This window comes from Porites lutea, chromosome 2, assembly GCF_958299795.1.
Source record: "Porites lutea chromosome 2, jaPorLute2.1, whole genome shotgun sequence".
Classification (NCBI taxonomy): domain Eukaryota; kingdom Metazoa; phylum Cnidaria; class Anthozoa; order Scleractinia; family Poritidae; genus Porites; species Porites lutea.
Genome location: NC_133202.1, coordinates 49,168,143 through 49,186,140, shown reverse-complemented (window position 1 = coordinate 49,186,140; position 17,998 = coordinate 49,168,143). Strand labels below are relative to the sequence as shown.

General features: G+C 38.3%; 1 protein-coding gene across 1 annotated transcript; it reads right to left on the bottom strand.

Annotated features, from left to right (window-relative positions):
• Nucleotides 1-16,112: 16,112 nt before the first annotated feature.
• On the bottom strand, nucleotides 16,113-17,171 carry LOC140926343 (uncharacterized). The gene has a single exon (XM_073376097.1). The coding sequence runs from the start codon at nucleotides 17,169-17,171 to the stop codon at nucleotides 16,113-16,115; it is 1,059 nt and encodes a 352-aa protein (XP_073232198.1).
• Nucleotides 17,172-17,998: the final 827 nt, after the last annotated feature.

Genomic DNA, 17,998 nt, shown 5'->3' with positions numbered 1-17,998 from the left:
CCCCAGCCCCGGGACTGACAAGGCGGGCAAATGCCCTGCAGTAGCCCTGGGGGGGGGGGGGGGGGGGGGTGCTGGGCACAGCTGGAATTGACTGATCCATTACTCCGTTGTTCTGATCATTAAGCACTAGAGCATATTATTTTCCTTCAAAGTAGGGGATTCTTTTTTTTAATAGGGGAAGAAGTTTCAATCTTTGTCTACACTACTGTAGCTGGCTTAGCTAGGGTAGAAAAGTTGAACTACAGTGTGCTATATATGGTTGGCTCTACTGATGGAACTGTTCAAAATTCATTTCAACAAACCTGACAACAGTAAATTACATGTATGTATTAAAGCAGATTGTTTACAATCATGCCAGGGCATAGTTAGTAGAGGGGTTAGTAGAGGGTTCCCCCTCTACTACCTAACTATGGCCAGGGTAAGCAGGGATGTAGCCTGTGTACAAGCGCCCCCTCTTCTCAGTAAGAATCAGAGAAGGGGCGTCTGTGATTCACCATTGGTAATCGTGTATGGAGGCCACGTGATTTTTCCTGGAATATGTGGAAAATGATTTGATTGGCTGTTATTTGTAGATCATTACAGTGTGTACATCATGAAATTGAGGGATTTTGATTGGCTTTAGGGCCTGTCATCAAAACTCAAGCAAAACAATAATGCTAAGGTCATGTTTCACACTATCATGAGCTCATGAGTCATGTCTGACTTGTCAACACTTTATTTCAAACTAATGACCTCCCGTATCCAGTGGGAAGGCTTACATAAGAACATGGATCTTTTCCTTCAATATGGGCTTGTAAGAACATTTTTCTTGCTCGGTATAGAGTAATCGTATTTTAGAAATGTCTCATTCTCTCAGTTACTCGATGGAAATAACACGCATGCACCGACAGTCATTTTGAGAACTGGAATGACATGAAACATGAGCCATGAATATTTTGTTCAGCAGAAACAATTTTTTTAATTTATGAGAAGTTATTCCCATTCACGATTAGCGACAGTGAATCACAGACGCCCCTTTTCTGATTTTTACTAAGGGGAGGGGGTCGTCTGTACACAGGCTAACAGGGATGTCGTTAAGAGCTGGCTGCCAGCTAGTTCAACCAGCTGAAAAAGAGCTTACCACCAGCTGAATTTGCAAACCAAACCAAAGACATAGGGGAATTTTAGAGATGCAGTAAAGCAAAAAAGCCGGCTTGACCTTTAACAAAGCCTGCTTATCCATATATTTAATTAATGAATCGATTATTTTAAAAATAATGATATCCTTTTGTGTGGTTTGCATCATCTAAACCATTGTTTTATTATTTAAGGATGGATCAAATATTCTACATGAAATCTTGACATGATTCTGCTGTTAATTTTGTTTAGATGTTGCTGCATTTCAATATTCATTGTATCACTGTAATTACAAGATGGATCTGATGGCTGAGGCAACAACAGTGACCAAAGATAAGATTTACATTTTTGTTATTGTAACACAACAACTTTAGTTTTCACTTAAATGATTTGTCTTGTACAGCTGTTCATTTGGTATTAGCTAAAATAAACATCTGTATTGGCCTTGAAAATGAGCTTTTTTTACTTCATTGAAACTTGTCCAAACTAAGTAGGATGAAACCCTTGAAATTTGTTGTTCATTTTCAATGGTGAAATTTGGTACGTCATGATTGTAGCCTGGAGAGGAGATACAGTACTTCAGGGCGGAAAAACGTTCTGCGCAAGCTTCTGCGCATCCCTTATCGCAGGCTCAAGGCGGGCTTTTCTGTGTGTTGACTGTGTTTGTTTGTTGCTGGAGTTCTGAGTGAAATGCACGAGGTGCGAACGTTTGTTCCCTGTAAAGCATTTTTATTTGACATGTTTGCTTTTTTTACGTCGCTTGAAAATTACTTTGGATTCGGAACAACCAATGTTAAAGGAAAAACGGATCATTCCGTCAGTCTGAGGTGGAATAAAAGGTTTTGAACATTTCTTAAGAGGCGAGTATTTTTCTGATTGTGCATCCGATTAATTTACGAGTTGATTTCGCCGGGTTGAATTAAAACCCGCTTGTATTCTGTTATTAGTAGTTACGGTTACGTTTTTACATGCCCAGATTTATTACCTTTGCAGAACCAGCTTTATCTTTGTCTTCAGTCAAAGAACCATATTGCTGTTATCACGCATCAGAGTGAACAAACTTGTGCACTTATTAAACTTTCTCGAAAATAGAAGGCCAGCAAGCTTACTCAAGATCATTTTTCTGTTGCTCAAGTAATAATAGTTGGAGTTTTTTCATTTTTCATTACATAGTTTTGTTTTCCAGTGCACTGCGAAAGTTTCTGTTCTTTATAAGAATAACTTTCTGTACGCAAATTGTCCTTTTCACTCGCTGTGAAGTAGAGAACGACAACTGCCAGCAGTAACTTCAAAACAATTGACTCTTTTCCCGTAAACAATTGCTGCAGCTTGATTTGACTGAGGCGAGCAAAACAAACCCTTATGTGCAATCTTCTGTATTTTCTAATGATCGGCTGAGTTTAATTTGCTTAAACGAAGACCCTTGCATTGATAATAGCTAAATGGTGAATCATGGCTTGGCTGCCAAGTTGCAACTGATCTTTTGCTTTTACGATCTTTAGGTGGGTTGTTTTCGTACAGAAAATTCATTTCTTCATTGTCAGCAACAAGTTTTTGAAATAATGTAACTTTAATTTTGTTTGAAGGAAATCCTTCTTACTTGTAGGTTTTTGACAGATGTTGTGCGTGTTCAACTTGACAACACAAAGCAAAATTTATATATCTGCGCGAAACGAGCAAGTTTAAAAAACTATAGTTGCTTTGAAACCGATTTTTGGGAATATTTTACCAGATAAAGATTGACCTTCTTTCTGCTCACATATCAACGCAATAACTTCTACATTGAGGATTTTGTTTATATTTTAGTGATCCGCGAAACTACGAGTGTCCGATCGAGCGAGGGTTTTAAAATATTCGCTCGAGTGCGACAAAGTTCAGTGACTTCAAACACATTGTGGGCAAGCGTTAATTTTTTTGGGCAAATCACTGTCCAAAGATATATTGTTTTTGTGTCCACAGTAGAGCTCCGGACCTTATATATCCAGAAACTTCCTTATATGAACACATTTTGTGAATGCATCTTGAAAAAAATGGGACTTACGCATGCACATTTCCAGTACAACGCAAGGAAATTAATGTCGTTAAAGTCCGTTTTACTATGAGGTATTCTTCGAGAAAATTAAGTAACCACAAGGTTATAACCACAGCTTGCAACTTTTGAAGACAAATTGCCTGTTCTTTCCAGGTTATGGGTGGAAACATTTTATTTTTAGGCAAGAAAATATTTGAAATCCCGCCATTTTTTCAAACCCGGCCAGGGGATCTGGGCTAAAAAGTCCACGCATGCTCATTACGTTTTTCCGCCCTGAAATACAGTACATGTATTCCAGATAAATTTTGTATTGCAATGACACTTTTTGTGTCATTAATGGCCTTATTTACACTGTAGTACACGATACTAAAGTGCAGTCATGTTAAAATGCAGACTGCAGACTGTGCAGACTGAAGATTTTTTTTAAAATAAGCCCTGAGAATAGTAATTAGGGTTAAGCACTGACTTGAAAAACGGTTAGCTTTTATTTAGGGTTAGGGTTGTTGCTACATGTATATAGCTTCAATTTAACCAGCCAACAAATCCTCAGTGATGTATTTGATTTAACAGTCGAGAGTAGTTTAAGACTAAATTTTCATGGTAGCCATGTCTTTGTCTTTCCCATGAAAAATAAGAGAGGGCCATAATTCATGGGTAATGAAAATGTCATCAAAAGCCATTTCATTTTTTCATGACTCATTAATATTCAACCGTTCACGGAAAAATCATGGTTTTTTTATGGGGCATGAATTTAACAACCCCATGAAAAACCCATAAATTCCGACACCATGAAAAAAGGGCTTTTTAATTCATGGCTTTTTCATTATCATTAAAAAGCCGTGAAAAAAAATAAGCGGGCTTCATTCTATTTCATGGCATTTTCATGGGATTTTTGTTTGTTAAAGTTTTTTCATGGGCCATGAAGCGTTGAATTTTAAGGGTTTTTTCACGCTTTTTTCATGAGATTTTCATGGCATGTTCCCCATGAAAAACCAATGAAAATTCCCCATCAAAATCTCCTGAAAAACCTGTGAAAAACATGTGAAATTACCATGAAAAATTTCACTGGATTTTCATGGGTTTTAATTTCATAGTGTAAGTTAATCTTTTCTAAGAGAAAGCATCAAATATATGAATTCAGGGAGAATTAGCTGGCTTTGAATCCTAATACAAATATTCTAATTTCCCGCCATCTTGCCCCGATTACCCATGATGCAACTATAAGTGTGAACTCCTCTATTGACATAAATTTTTCATTACATTTCATGACATGAATAATTACGCCTGACTTAAAAACAAAACAACTCAAACGAGACAAAACTGTAATAATTACTCAGGCCTTGGATGCAGCTCCTGAGTAAGCAAGAAAATGAGGCCCGAAACTTTTGCTATACTCTGCTGTAAAAGCCCGTGGCGAAGCCCTCCTCAAACCAGCTGTATTTCATTTTGTGGTGGCAGTGGAAGAACAAGAATAGTTATAAATTTGAAAACTTTACTGAAAGATTACACCTGTTGTCCGCCGTAAGAACCAGCATGAACTGTTACAAACGCAACCATCGATTAATCCCTTTGCGATGCGACACTTTCCCTCGACGAAAAGCCAAATCAACAATTCAGTTCTAAAAAACTCAACAAAGAAGACAGCAGCTGTATTTCATTTTTTTGTGGCGACAGTACAAGAACACGATATTTAAAAAACTTAACTGAAATGCAAAGAATACTAGGTTGATCGTGGAATATGAACAAAAGCGTGACCAAGCAAAAAAGTAAAGCGTTAGAAATTTATTTTTGAAAAATTTGTCGAAGTCGAACACAAGAAACTTCAATTAAGATTTTTACTCAACCAACTCCGTTAGTTGCCCCTAACAGGGTTGAATTTTGTGCCAAAATGAAACGCAACGTCAATGTCTGGGACTCCCTTCCCTACCCTACTGAGTTTTCCCAAAATGGACACTTAAACGTTGTAGAAAAATCTTCGTGCTATAGAGCTCAATTCATTGTTAAAATTTGCGCCAAGAAAAACGCGGGTTTCCATTTACCTTTGGGAATGGGGCTCCGCTCGCGCGCTCGTGAGGCTCCGCTATAAAGAGCCGGGTTCGTTACTATCCAGACAAACAAATGTTAAAGTAAACAACTCTACTACATGTTTACTTAAAACAACAACAACAACAATAACCACATCCATCTGATGTGAGCAGTACGAGTAATGGGTTTTTAAGATCCGTGCGATTTTAGCCTCCGTCCACACGTATCCGTTTTTGTTTGAAAACGGCTATTTTTTTCCCCAGTTTGGCCTACCTTCGTATCCGGTGATACCCTGAGATCAGGCCCAATTTTAGCAGTTAATTTTTTCATACATTATCCCTTACGTGGTCGTGCTAAATTGGACCTGATATAGTCTCACAAGTTTGTGGTTTCTATGGTTAGACTTTGGCCGCAATGCTGATTGGCTGTTAGAACGATGCCACAGACCTGATTGGCTGACTGACAAACCAAGTCAAACAACTGCCATCCGGCACAAGGCCTGTAGCTAATAAAAACGGAAAATCGGTTTCTTACCACATTTAATACTATTCTAATCGATACGTAGGCGCAATTACCACCAACTTTCAATGGCCTCATCTAAACGCCATTTAATGTTTATCAACCGATTCAACCGAATTTGTCCGCTTTATTTTAGAGTATTGCAAGACTGTTTAAAGTGTGATCATTCGCACCTTTCTGACCTGAAGTGGAGAAAAAGGTAGAAGAATGACTATTGGTAAGTTTAATTTACTCGCTTTCTCTTTTTTATCTCGTTCAAATGAAAATGCAGCTGTTTTTTCGTCGCGAGAGAATTTTCTTAAAAAAAGGAGGCTGGCTATGGGCGCACATTTCAATTTCGCCTACTAATGTTTTCGTTCAGGGTTTCGCTTTATAAAGAGCAACTCGTCAGAAAATATACAACAGCAGGGCCAAAACGCGTCAAAACTGACGGTTTCTTATAAACAGAACTTTGTAAGTTTTGTTTGTTGACTTGTTTAAAACTTATTGCCTTCAGGCAGCTGGCCATTTAAATGTTTTAAAACTGGTAAGCTTCATTAATATTGTTGATTAATTCATTGATATATTTATTTCCGCGCAAACTGTTTTTTACTAAGCAGTATATTATTTTGTTTGTCAAAATTGAAAAAGTAACTGGAGAATAAATTCAAACCACTCTATTTCTTTTCTTTATTATTATACATGTAGCTATAAACCATACCCTCCAATAACCCCCCTCTACTCATGCAAATGAATAATAAAACAAGTCAAACTAGTACTATCCGACAGAAGGCCCGTAATTACTAACAAAAGAAAATACGGAGGCTTGTTAACACATTAAATACCATTGTAATCGATCTGTAGGCATTTTCTATTGGCTTTTCCCAGTTGAGATTTATTGCCTTCAGACAGGCCATTTAAATGCTACAAAACAAAGTGAGCCATATTATTTATTTATTTATTTATGCGAAAACAGTTTTTATTAAGCCCTACTCTATTTTGGCATAGATCAAAATACCTAAGAACAAAAGAAAAGTGAAAGTAAATGCGGATAAATTCAAACCACATTATTTCCTTTTTGTTGTTGCTGTTATACATGTAGCTATGAACCATGCTCTCCAATACACCTCTCAATGGCTCATTTACCTTCCACTTTTTTTGAGTTTGCATACTAATACAAATGACTGACAAAACAAGTCAAACAACTGCCATCCGGCACAAGGCCTGTAACTTATAAAAACGGAAAATCGGTTTATTACCACATTTAATACTATTCTAATCGATCTGTAGGTGCAATTACCACCAACTTTTAATGACCTCATCTAAACGTCATTTAATGTTTATCAACCGATTCAACCGAATGCATCCGCTTTATTTTAGAGTATTGCAAGACTGTTTAAAGTGTGATCATTCGCACCTTTCTGAGCTGAAGTGGAGAAAAAGGTAGCAGAATGACTATTGGTAAGTTTAATTTACTCGCTTTCTCTCTTTTATCTCGTTCAAATGAAAATGCATCTGTTTTTTCGTCGCGAGAGAATTTTCTTAAAAAAGGAGACTGGCTATGATATTATGGGCGCACATTTCAATTTAGCCCAAATGTTTTCGTTCAGGGTTTCGGGAAAAAAAATGCTTTAGGTAACTAAAACAAGGTAAAGGGAGAATCAAATCATGTGCATGCGTTGGTTCGTGTCTTGATAAGGGAACCGGTTTAACAGTTATTGTGCTCGGCGATGTCGGTAGAGAAAGTGAGGCTAATCTACAGTACTATTAAAAATATCATATAGCTTACAATGTACCGACATGAAAAAGATTTATACTCCGGGATCGATGGTACGAACAACTGTTGCATGTTCACACTGCCACTAAAAGGCTGGTACAGAAGCCTGTTATGCAGGCTAGCCAGTCAGCTTGATATGGAAATGGCTGAAAAAGAGATTTGCAACACAAGACTGCTCAATTGGACGTACAGAAGCCAAAATTTGGACATATCTTACGAACCTATATCGATCTTTTCCTCCCGCTCTCTTTTTTCCCTATGCCTTTCTTCTTCTGTTGCTCCGGCACTTGATCGTCTTCCCGCTGTCTTTGTTTTGCAAGGCATTTTGGCTGGCTAACTTTTCAGGAAAGGGACATTTAATTAATCTGTAGAGAATAGAAGCTGAATAGAAAAATTGGAAGTAGATTTTTTTACCCCAAATGTTGCTTTTTTGTGTGTGTAACTTTCTCAAGATACATGAAGATAGGTGAAAATTTGCTAAATGAGGTACCAGTGGAAAAATCTATCCTTGTTGATTTTGATCAGTTTATAACCTTGGTGAATAAATGGAAAGCTAAATGGGTTCATGAAGGATATTCATGGTTTCAAAAAAAAAAAAACACCAAAAAGGCCCCAGTGTCGGCAGTACTCCGTCCATCGGATTTACTTTTTCTATTGAGAGGACAATTGCAAGGATCCGTGAGGGTCCATTCAATGAAGGTTTCAGCTAATCAATGGCACAATTACGGGTCGGTCCACTTGGCGATCTTTGACCATCTTTGGCTGTTCGAAATCCTGTCTGGGCTTAATTAATAGTGTTGAACGCACGAACAGTGAAGAGGCAGAAAGAGGAGGTGGAAGAGTTTCAGAAAAGAGAGAAAAGGGGGCGATGATTACTTTAATCTTGTCTTTACTTACGTTATTTTTAATATGCGAGACGTGGCAATTTTACCAAAATATAACTTTGAAAAACTACCGAGAAAATTAACTATTTGGGATTTTTATTGATTGAAAACTTATAGGGTCTGATGTATAGTGTAAGTTATTAATGGTAAATCCCTAAAATACCTTGACGAAAGATCTACATCGGTACCATAAAAGCATGTGCCCACTCCAAGAAAGATGTATGACCGCGAAATTCATTCAGGTGAATAAAGTAAAGTTAAGTCATCTGACATGAATAATATTTCTTTACACACTTCAAAATCTCTCATTTTTTTTATCGAGTTTGACAACTGTCACGCAATTGCAGAATACAGCACTCCAACACCCAACAACAATTGCTGAGCAACCTTAATTTTATAATGTACAATTAAGAAGAGCTAACATTCAAATTACAAAACATTTAACATTAGCTATTCTCCTGGTTTTGCTATTTCAAGCCTCAAATATTGCGTGATGCTAACAGTATTGAAACCCGTCCTTGTGTACGATAGGAATATGCAGATGCATTTATATCCAAATTTCCCACATTAGGGCCATTTATACGAGGAAAAATAAGACGCGTCTTACATAAGACGCGTCTTAAATAAGTCGCGAACTTTCCGTATAAACGGCACATTTCGTCTAAAATAAGACGCGGCTTAGCTAAGACGCGTCTTATTAGATAAGACATGCTCGTATAAATGGTACAGTTCGCGTCTTATTTAAGACGCGTCTTATTTTTCCTCGTATAAATGGCCCTATTGTGTCACCAACCTTCACAGCAAATTCTTTTCAGGGATATCAATTTTTGAGATCCTTTACTTAATTTTAGCTTCATTTAAAGGGCTTTCATCCTTTCTCCTACGTTTCGAATATACCACGTACCGAAACTACAAAGAAAAATCGGGTGGCATCATTTCTCTACAAATTTGACTTATGCAAATTTGTGACATTTTTCCACTGGTGGTCATGAAACTTTTTATTTTGTAAAGGCGAATCCGGAGTACCCAGATTTTTTATTTCATATTCTGTTAATATAAGAGCTCAACTTTGTCCTAGTATACATTTTGGCTAGGTATCACACATACCAGGGTGAGTTTTTTGCCTCTGAAGTTGCTCATTTTTTAGCCGTTTTAAAAAGTGCCATTGATGGTAGTTTTTAAAAAACCATAAAAAATTCAAAATCAAGTTTATAGCTTAAAACATACCATGGATAGAAAGAACAGACAGAATTATTTTAAACAAAAATATTTCTGTTTTATAGCTTTGAATCTTGCCTCGGTACAGACGCGATAAAGTAGGTCATTTTTACTCTAATTTTGGCATAATTAATTAGGTAAAAACCACTATTTTCGTTTTTTCTCGTTTTTTTGAAACTATAGATTCTTGAAAGTTGAAAATATTTTTTTTCGAAGATAGTTCACCAAAGGGGTTTTTCTGACAAATTATCAGAATTTTCGTTTTTTGTAGCCTGGAAAGCGATTTTCGATATTTACAGTCATGGGCTCTTAAGAGGGTCTCAATGTGGTGGTGGCATTTACGGTTATCGGCTAAAATTTTGGCTCTTTTACGGCTATCGGCTAATTTTTTTCAGTTACGGTTAACACAAAAGTTAAAAATTAACTTTTTTTGTTTCAAAAAGTTAAATATTAATTAACCTGTATTATTTGTATCTTTAAAACAAAATAAAGGTCTTGAGATCATCTCGGGATATGAAATAAGCTATTCTTTTGAAAAATTTTAACATTTGATAGATTATACTTTTTATAAAGTATTCCTCTCACAAAAATGTCAATTGTCAATTTAAAAATAATCTTTGTGAAAAAGCAAAGCACACACGCGAACGCCTAACTCAAGGCCGGGGCGCGACACTCATTACAACAGAAATGGCCGTTTTCACACTAGAGACGGATTGTTCGTGTGAGACGAGTTATCCGTTTGATGATTGGCGTCAGATAGGTAATACGTCTTAATCTGAAAATGGAATAGTTTTAATTTTGCATGAACAATCCGCCTGACTTTATCCTTCAACTTCGACGGACAGTTTGAAGACGGGATTATCCATTCCAGATAGCCTGTGTACAGCCGCCCCGTCCCCTCAGAAAAAAAAAATCGGAGAGGGGGTGTCTGTCCCGATGGGGGCGACTGTACACAGGCTAGTCTCAGACGGATAATCCGTGTCTAGTCCTAGTGTGAAAACGGCCAATAACAAAATTCCCGTGTCCAGTGTTTTTTAATGGTAGCGAAGGACCGTACGGAACCACTGTCAGCCGTTTTGCCTTGTCCGTAGGCCTCATTATTTCGCGCGGCTAATGCGTTTCGGGTCACGTGGTCCGAGCGAGTTCGGCACCGAAATGCCTTGACCGAAATTGCGTGGGAAGACGCCGTACACGGACTAGGCATGGCAATGTCTACCGTAGCGTCAGAGAAAAACAGAGAAATGTTGTTTATCGGCAACTTGTTTTACAAACAGTGAGATCTCTTCGTGTTGTTTCACTAGCGTTTCGAGGGCACGACCTCGTCAAAATCGCAAATATTAATCCCCAGCAAGAAGCCACACTTTCACTATGGAGAAAAAAATTAGTTCCCCGAGAGAGCGGAATGGAAATGGGTCTTGGTCTTCACCTAGAAGTCGCTTTACCTAACGTGCGAGTCACACTAGCCGGGAAATAAAAAAACGCAATCATAAATGAGTTTAGTACCTTCCATCAAATTAGCAAATCTAGGGAACAATTTCTTTTACGGTTAACTCTTTTTTACCCAATTTACGGCTAACGCTTAAAATTTTTCAATTTTTACGGCTATCGACTAAATTTTTGGCCATTTTACGCCTATCGGTTAACCCCGTTGAGACCCTCTCTTAACCCTCTCTTTACCGGTATGGTAAAACGATAGTCCATAGTGATGGGTGTTCCGACTCTCACCTTTAAAGTACCGCGAAGTGCAAATGCCCTAAACGCCTGGCTCCTACATCAGAAAACTACGTGCTATATTTAAGGAAACCGGACGCTGTGGTGAATGGCACTCTATGTTAGGCTTAGGCAATCCTGCCGCTTCGTCAGAAGTACAAAAATATTTGAAGGCATCAACAGAGGAAACATGATTGCAATCCCGCATCACGCCAAAGCAAGCAGTCTCCCTATTCTCAGCGGTCTTACCTCTCACGTATAATAGGAGATGAGACGGAATAAACAATGCCATTCTATCAATCTTGCGAAGAAGCGTTGTAGTATAAATACAGCACGTGATATTCCTTTCTCTGGCGTTCTCTCTTTCGCCAGCCATCAAGTTTCGTCCTTCATGTATTTTTTTCCTACCCAAACCCACCCTTTTCTCTTCTGAGTATTCATCAACAGGACGAGACTGTCGGTGCCCAATCTCAGTACAGCTGAGAGAGAGAGAACGCTGAGAATAAAATGCATTTTTCAAGGGCTTAAGATGTAATAAATTATCTATAGTAACACCAAAAAAAGATTTCTCATGGGAGCCCGAGAATGAAAGAATGCTGAAACGTTTTGAACGAGACTTGTAGAATTATTTCTGGAAAAAGAAGAAAGAGCCTGGTTTGCAGCTTTTATGCAGCCCGCATCAACAGTTGTTTTTTTATTATTATTCTTTTCTGCGCTATATTTTTTTCAGTTCTATAGTCAATCCCCTTATATATGCAGTAAGAATGCAAGAGTTTAGGAGGGCAGCAAGGAAACTTTTTTTTTTACTAAGACACTAGAATTAACGCGTGTCAAATCCATTGAAGTTCTTACATTACGTGTACCGCGCAACACCTGTTGAAGGAAAAAGGTAACAAATGGGAGATCTCCTTAGAAAAGCTCTAAAGAGCTTGCTGAGGCCCTGTTGGATTCTTGCCACTAGATATCATTTGTAAACGTAAATCAGATATATGGATGGCCAAAAAAAAAATAATAATAATAATAGAAAAGACTTAATGATTATTATAAGAAAATAATAAGCATAGTGGTAACTGCCGGGATAAACATTGTTGGAAAACAAAATATAACATTTAACATTAGGAGAAATTATTTTGGCTGCAACTTTTACATTTCCTTACGCATGTGTGTCTCGATACTTCCTTGCCGTTGTAATCCTCACTGTCACTTTGATGTAATTATTTCAAATGTCGAATACAGTAACTCTCATTTCAGTGTGATGGTTTACCCTCTTTCAGCCGATGATCACAATCGGCATTTAAGAGGGAAAGTGAGGAAAACCATGGCGAATGACAAATTATCTTAAAGACGCAAAATGGTTTCAAAATTAAAAAGTTATTTCGCATGCCTCAAGTCTTATGAGAATCATGTACCCTGCTCCGAGGTAGCTCGTTTTCACATTCTTAACTTCCGCTTGATTGGGATGTAGCGCCAACATGGCCAATACGTGGGGAGACTACAATGTATACTCAATTTAGTAGACCGTCTTAGTACATTAAAATAAAATAAAACTGAATTGAAAAGAAAAATCTTATAACGAAATAAGAACCTATGAAACCTATGTTTGTGTACTTAAAAGTTCTTAAGCCTCATTATTCAAAACGGCTTATGCGTTTTGGGTCACGTGGTCCGAAACGTCACAGAAAAGCATTGACACCGAGAAGGTCGTGGCAGACGGTACTAAGAAGACAGTACTACGATAGGCCACTTTCGATATATCAGAATTCATCATAAGAGTAAGTTATAGAGGACACAAACAAAAATAAGGTAAGATAACATAAGCGACTATATTTAACGAGGGTTACACGTGGCAGTAATTAAAATAACTGATAAACTTGTGGCCCTCTAAAGATAAATATACCAATAAATAAATAATTATAAAGGAATAAACATCTTATTCAATTTGCTTTTCAAGCCTCCCAAGACTTTCCATTATGTTGAATGTTATGATATTTGAAAGAGGCTTATTGTAGTAAAAAAAAAGTCGCATGTTGACATTTTCAGAAGCACAGGGCGTGGCATAAAGTCAATTAAAATAGCAATTAGATAAAAGCAAACATAAAATGGTTCGAAGAAAGAAACGAATACCAACTCAACTCTGGGCAAAGTTGGTTTCTAATTAAGAAATCTGAAGGTTTTGCGTCTTAGTCAACTTTTCATTGCTTACTTAAATGGTTAAACCGCCGCTTTGAAAGCTTTTTCAAAATTAACTTCATCTGTTGTTTGGCTGTTTAAACCGATATTACTGCATATCTTATAACCTCTCTCAAATAAGCAGGTGTTGCATTTATTAGGCTATGATGGACACTACCAGGCTTCCGCTAATATACACTTGAAGTATTAAAATTCATGGTTATTGATAAGTTCCTTTAAGAGGTTACGCACAATTCTAAATCCTGGCAATAATCGGTCAAAAACAGGGAAAAGAAGACAAGGAAATTAAACAGAGTTCACTGTTCCACCGTAAGTCGTTATTCTACTGATTTTATTGTTACTTGTATAATCACTCACCATATATTGTCGGTTGATCCGGTTGAAAGGTTTCTTAGAAATAGAACAATCCTTATTTTAATTTTATGGGATCAGCACCGAAACGTATTTTAACAGTAAGATATCATTTACCTCAGTTGCGCAAACTGAAATTTTTCTTTTATGAAAAGTAAGTAAATGTTGTAAGCTCATTGTTTATATGTAAAGAGACCACCGCTATATTTGAACTAATAAGTAAATTTGGTGTAAATCAAAATTTTCATGCGGTATCATAATTTAGCTCATGACGTTATATAATTTGGGGGTTCCTATAGGTGATTCGCTCCTGTGATTGAAGGGCTACTTTATGTTGAAGATTTCACCACTAACTAATTTTCGCGTACATGACCGTACATGGAATTTATGTGCACTTTTACTTGTAAAAGAACGAGAAGTAGTATAGTCAACTGAACAATTAAATTAATATGACAAAGAAGGTTATTGCACATGTCGATTTCGGTTGAAGCGACGAGCAAATATTATACTTACAATTTGTGTTCCATATGCGGCTTGTAAGCTTCGATGTACGATCTGTGGTGACACTTTGAAATGTAAGTTGCGTAACGAACTTCTAGGTTTTTAAATAACTATTCACCTGATCTATTTTTGCCGCGTTGCGCTAAGATAATTAAAAATTCACAAAAATTTACAAACGGCTTGAAAAATGCAATATCACTCCGCCCCAGTGCGGAAATTAGGCCTAAATAATAAGTTCTAATTGATCAACGACTATAATGGCTTAAACGTTCAATGTTCAATAAAGAAGTGTCAGAAAATGGTGTTAGTGTCCATTTCTACTATCGACTAGCTTGAGCGATCCGCATTTAGTTCGTCTTTAGTCGCTATGAGACATAACTTGTGAATTGGTCTGTCATATTCACTATCCTGGGTCTTGATTCTAGCCTTTCTGACCTAGCCATCATTTCCTGGATACGTGGCAATGACACGTGCCAACCTCCACTTTGATCTTTTGTGGTTTGGGTCCACCTCCAAAACTAGATCGTCAACTTGAACATTTTCTGTGGTTCGGAACCATTTGTTTCTTGGTAATAAACTTGGCGCGAAGTATGTCATCCAGCATTTCCAGAATTCGTTAACTCGATCTTGCGTACTTCTCAGAAGATGTGTTACAATTTGAGCCTCTTTTAGAGTCTTCCGATTGAGCTTGATATGCAAGGGTTCGAACATGTCAATGGCGGAGTTGGAAAAGGGTGGAAAACCTGCTGCCACTCGTAAAGATGGGATCTGCCCCATTAACTGGTCCAGCGGTTTCTTGCGAAGTTTTCTGCAGGTGATGCACTTTGCAGTGAGAGCTTTAGACATGTTGCGCACTCCTATGATCCACAGATTTCTTCTGGCTTCATGAATTAAGCTTTTGTAGCCACAATGTCCACGCTTTTCGTGTAAACGACGTAGTAGCAACCGGGCAAGTGGATGGTCGCGTGGTAGAATAACCGGGTTTCTCATTTCTTGTGGCAACAATCTGACATCTTCGAGTCGTCCATGAGCACGAATTATTCCGTTCTCGTCGAGGCTCGGAATCAATTTCTTGTCAACGACAGAGGGTTTTAAGTGAAGTTGGCTCCACTTGAAGATTTGATTCTCAGACTCTTTCAATTCTTGAACGGTGATAGGGCCTGTCTTGACATTCTTCTTTGTGATATTTTGGACGAATCGAAGAACGTACGCAAGTGTTCTTCTTATCTTCGGAAATGTCGAGCAGTTTTCCAGTAATTTTTGAAGAATAGGGTTATCTTCTGATTTAAGTTGTTCTGGGTTGGCAGGAACTTCTGTTGTGGCTGTCTCGGGGTTCACAGCGTTAACATCTCCTTCGGGTACTTCGGTTTTCGCCGAGATGGAAGCCTTCTCGGAGGTCTTCATTTCCTTTAAGACTTCAGCTTCCTTTCATGATTGCTTTGCTCTTCAGCTTGAAAATAAGGCCATTTTTCTTCAGGCAATTGCAGGAAAGATGGTTCCTCTAGCCAATCTGTAAGTCGTGATAACTCAGTTCCTCTAGTGAGTGTGTCAGCGGGGTTGCTCTTAGACCTTACGTAACGGAAGTCATCAACTCCAAGAGTTTCTTATATCTCTGCTACTCTTGCAGATACGAAAGGCTTAAACTTCCTTGATGGGGTCCTTATCCAGGACAAGACGGTAGAGGAATCCACCCAGAAGACTTTTTTGCAATCTTGGATGTTTGCGAACTGCAGTGACGTTATGCAAGTATCATACATCCTTGTGAGTGTTAAGAAACCCATGAGCTCCAGTCTTGGGATCGTTTTCCTTTTCAAAATGTTGCAACGAAGTACGCTTTCTCGTCTCCATCAAAGAAACGATGGACTTGAGGTAGCCCAATTGCGAGACTTGGCTTTAACTTCCGGTCAAATTCGAACGCCAAGAGGTGGTTTATGGTTTGTGCATTCTCGATCCACCTGCTCTGAATGTTCACTGGCAGGATATCATCCCATTTGTAGCCTAAGCTCCACAATTCTTGTTGGTCGATTCTGAACTTGATTGCCACGGGCAGCACAAGACCGATGGGGTCCCATAACTGACCAACAAGACCTAAACAGCGCCTCTTTGTCAGGACATCCAGTTCTCCGACGTCATTCTTTTTGAAGGTGAACGTGTCTAGCTGTTTATCCCAGCTTAGGCCGAGAAGATCCGTGAACCGTTCACCGTTAGATTGGTCGATTTCTGCCTCATTGGAATGCCAAGTTTTGATCTGGAAGTTGCCTTTTGCGAGGACAGCGTCGATGTGGCTGATAATCTGCTTTACCTTGGTTACTGTTTCTCTGGAGCCACCAATGTCATCCACGTACACATGCTGTCGGAGTTCTTCTGCGGCTTCCGGGAATTCTGCGTTCGAAAGCTTGGCTAGCGTGTTGATAGCGTTAGTTGCGATGTCAGGGGCCGGTTTATCACCAAAGTTCAGTCTTAGCCAGTGGTAAACAGTTGGTTTGTCACATGTGTTGCTCCTCCACAGAAACCTGTGGTACACCTGTTTCTCAGGATGCACCAGGATTTGGTTGAACATTTTACGAACGTCACCAGTGAACGCCACTTCGTTCCATCGCCATGCTGCCAGTACATCCAAAAGACTATTGATGAAGTTAGGTCCTTTCTCAAGGTAATCGTTAAGGGACAATCCATCATGACCTTTTAAAGATGAATCAAAGACTAGTCGAACTTTTGTGGTTCTTTCTGGCGTAAACACTGCTTGCAATGGGAGGTACCATTCGGGTTCATCGTGGGCAATTTGTTCAGGTGGAATCTTCGTGATAAAGTTCTGGTCTAACAACTTTTGCACTTCCTCTTTTACAACCTCGAAGCAACCCTTTTTCATAAACCCCCCTTTCATGAGAAATGAGTTTGCAAACTAATGCAAATAACTAACAAAACAAGTGAAACAACTGCCCTCCGGCACAAGGCCTGTGACTAATAAAAACGGAAAATCGGTCTATTACCAAATTTAACACTATTCTAATCGATCTGTAGGCGCAATTACCATCAACTTTTAATGGCTCCATCTAAACGCCAATGTTTACAAACTGATTCAATCGAAAGCGTCCGCTTTATGCCGTCAGAGTATTGCAAGACTGTTTGAAGTGTGATCATTCAAAATGGGGTCATATTGTAACAATTCCCTTTCACTTTAAACTAATCGTTTTGAGAGTGTTTCAACTTGCTTGGATAACAATGTATTATGCTACCCTAAAAATTAAAGGTGATCTCGTCATCAAGCATGTAACTTACGAATAACGCTTAAATCTCCGCTCATTTCTCATGGACTCACTTAAATTATAGTTTGTTAGTTTTTGTGACTTACAAAATTCGGTTAGGCCTCGTTTTGTAAAAACGGTTTGCATAGAGTGTATGAATATCACTAAAAACGTCTCGGGTGCATGATTAGAAACGTGATTTGAAACCCAGCAAAACTCCCTTCTTTTCACTCAATATATTAAATATTAGATGTGTCAGGATGCATTAATATACCTCAAGTAATCTTATCAGGAAAAAGTGAGACTTTACGTCCCTTAAAACCGTTTTTGAACCGTCCCCATAGGGTTTTTTTGTGACATAAAAATAACAAAGAAAGCTACTATTGGTCGTTTCCACCTTCGTTGTACGTTGGTGATATATTCTTGATGCATCGATTGCTGGTTGAAGGTG

Coding starts and splice junctions, on each gene's coding strand:
- LOC140926343 (XM_073376097.1), bottom strand. CDS start 17,171: ATGAAAAAGGGTTGCTTCGAGGTTGTAAAAGAGGAAGTGCAAAAGTTG.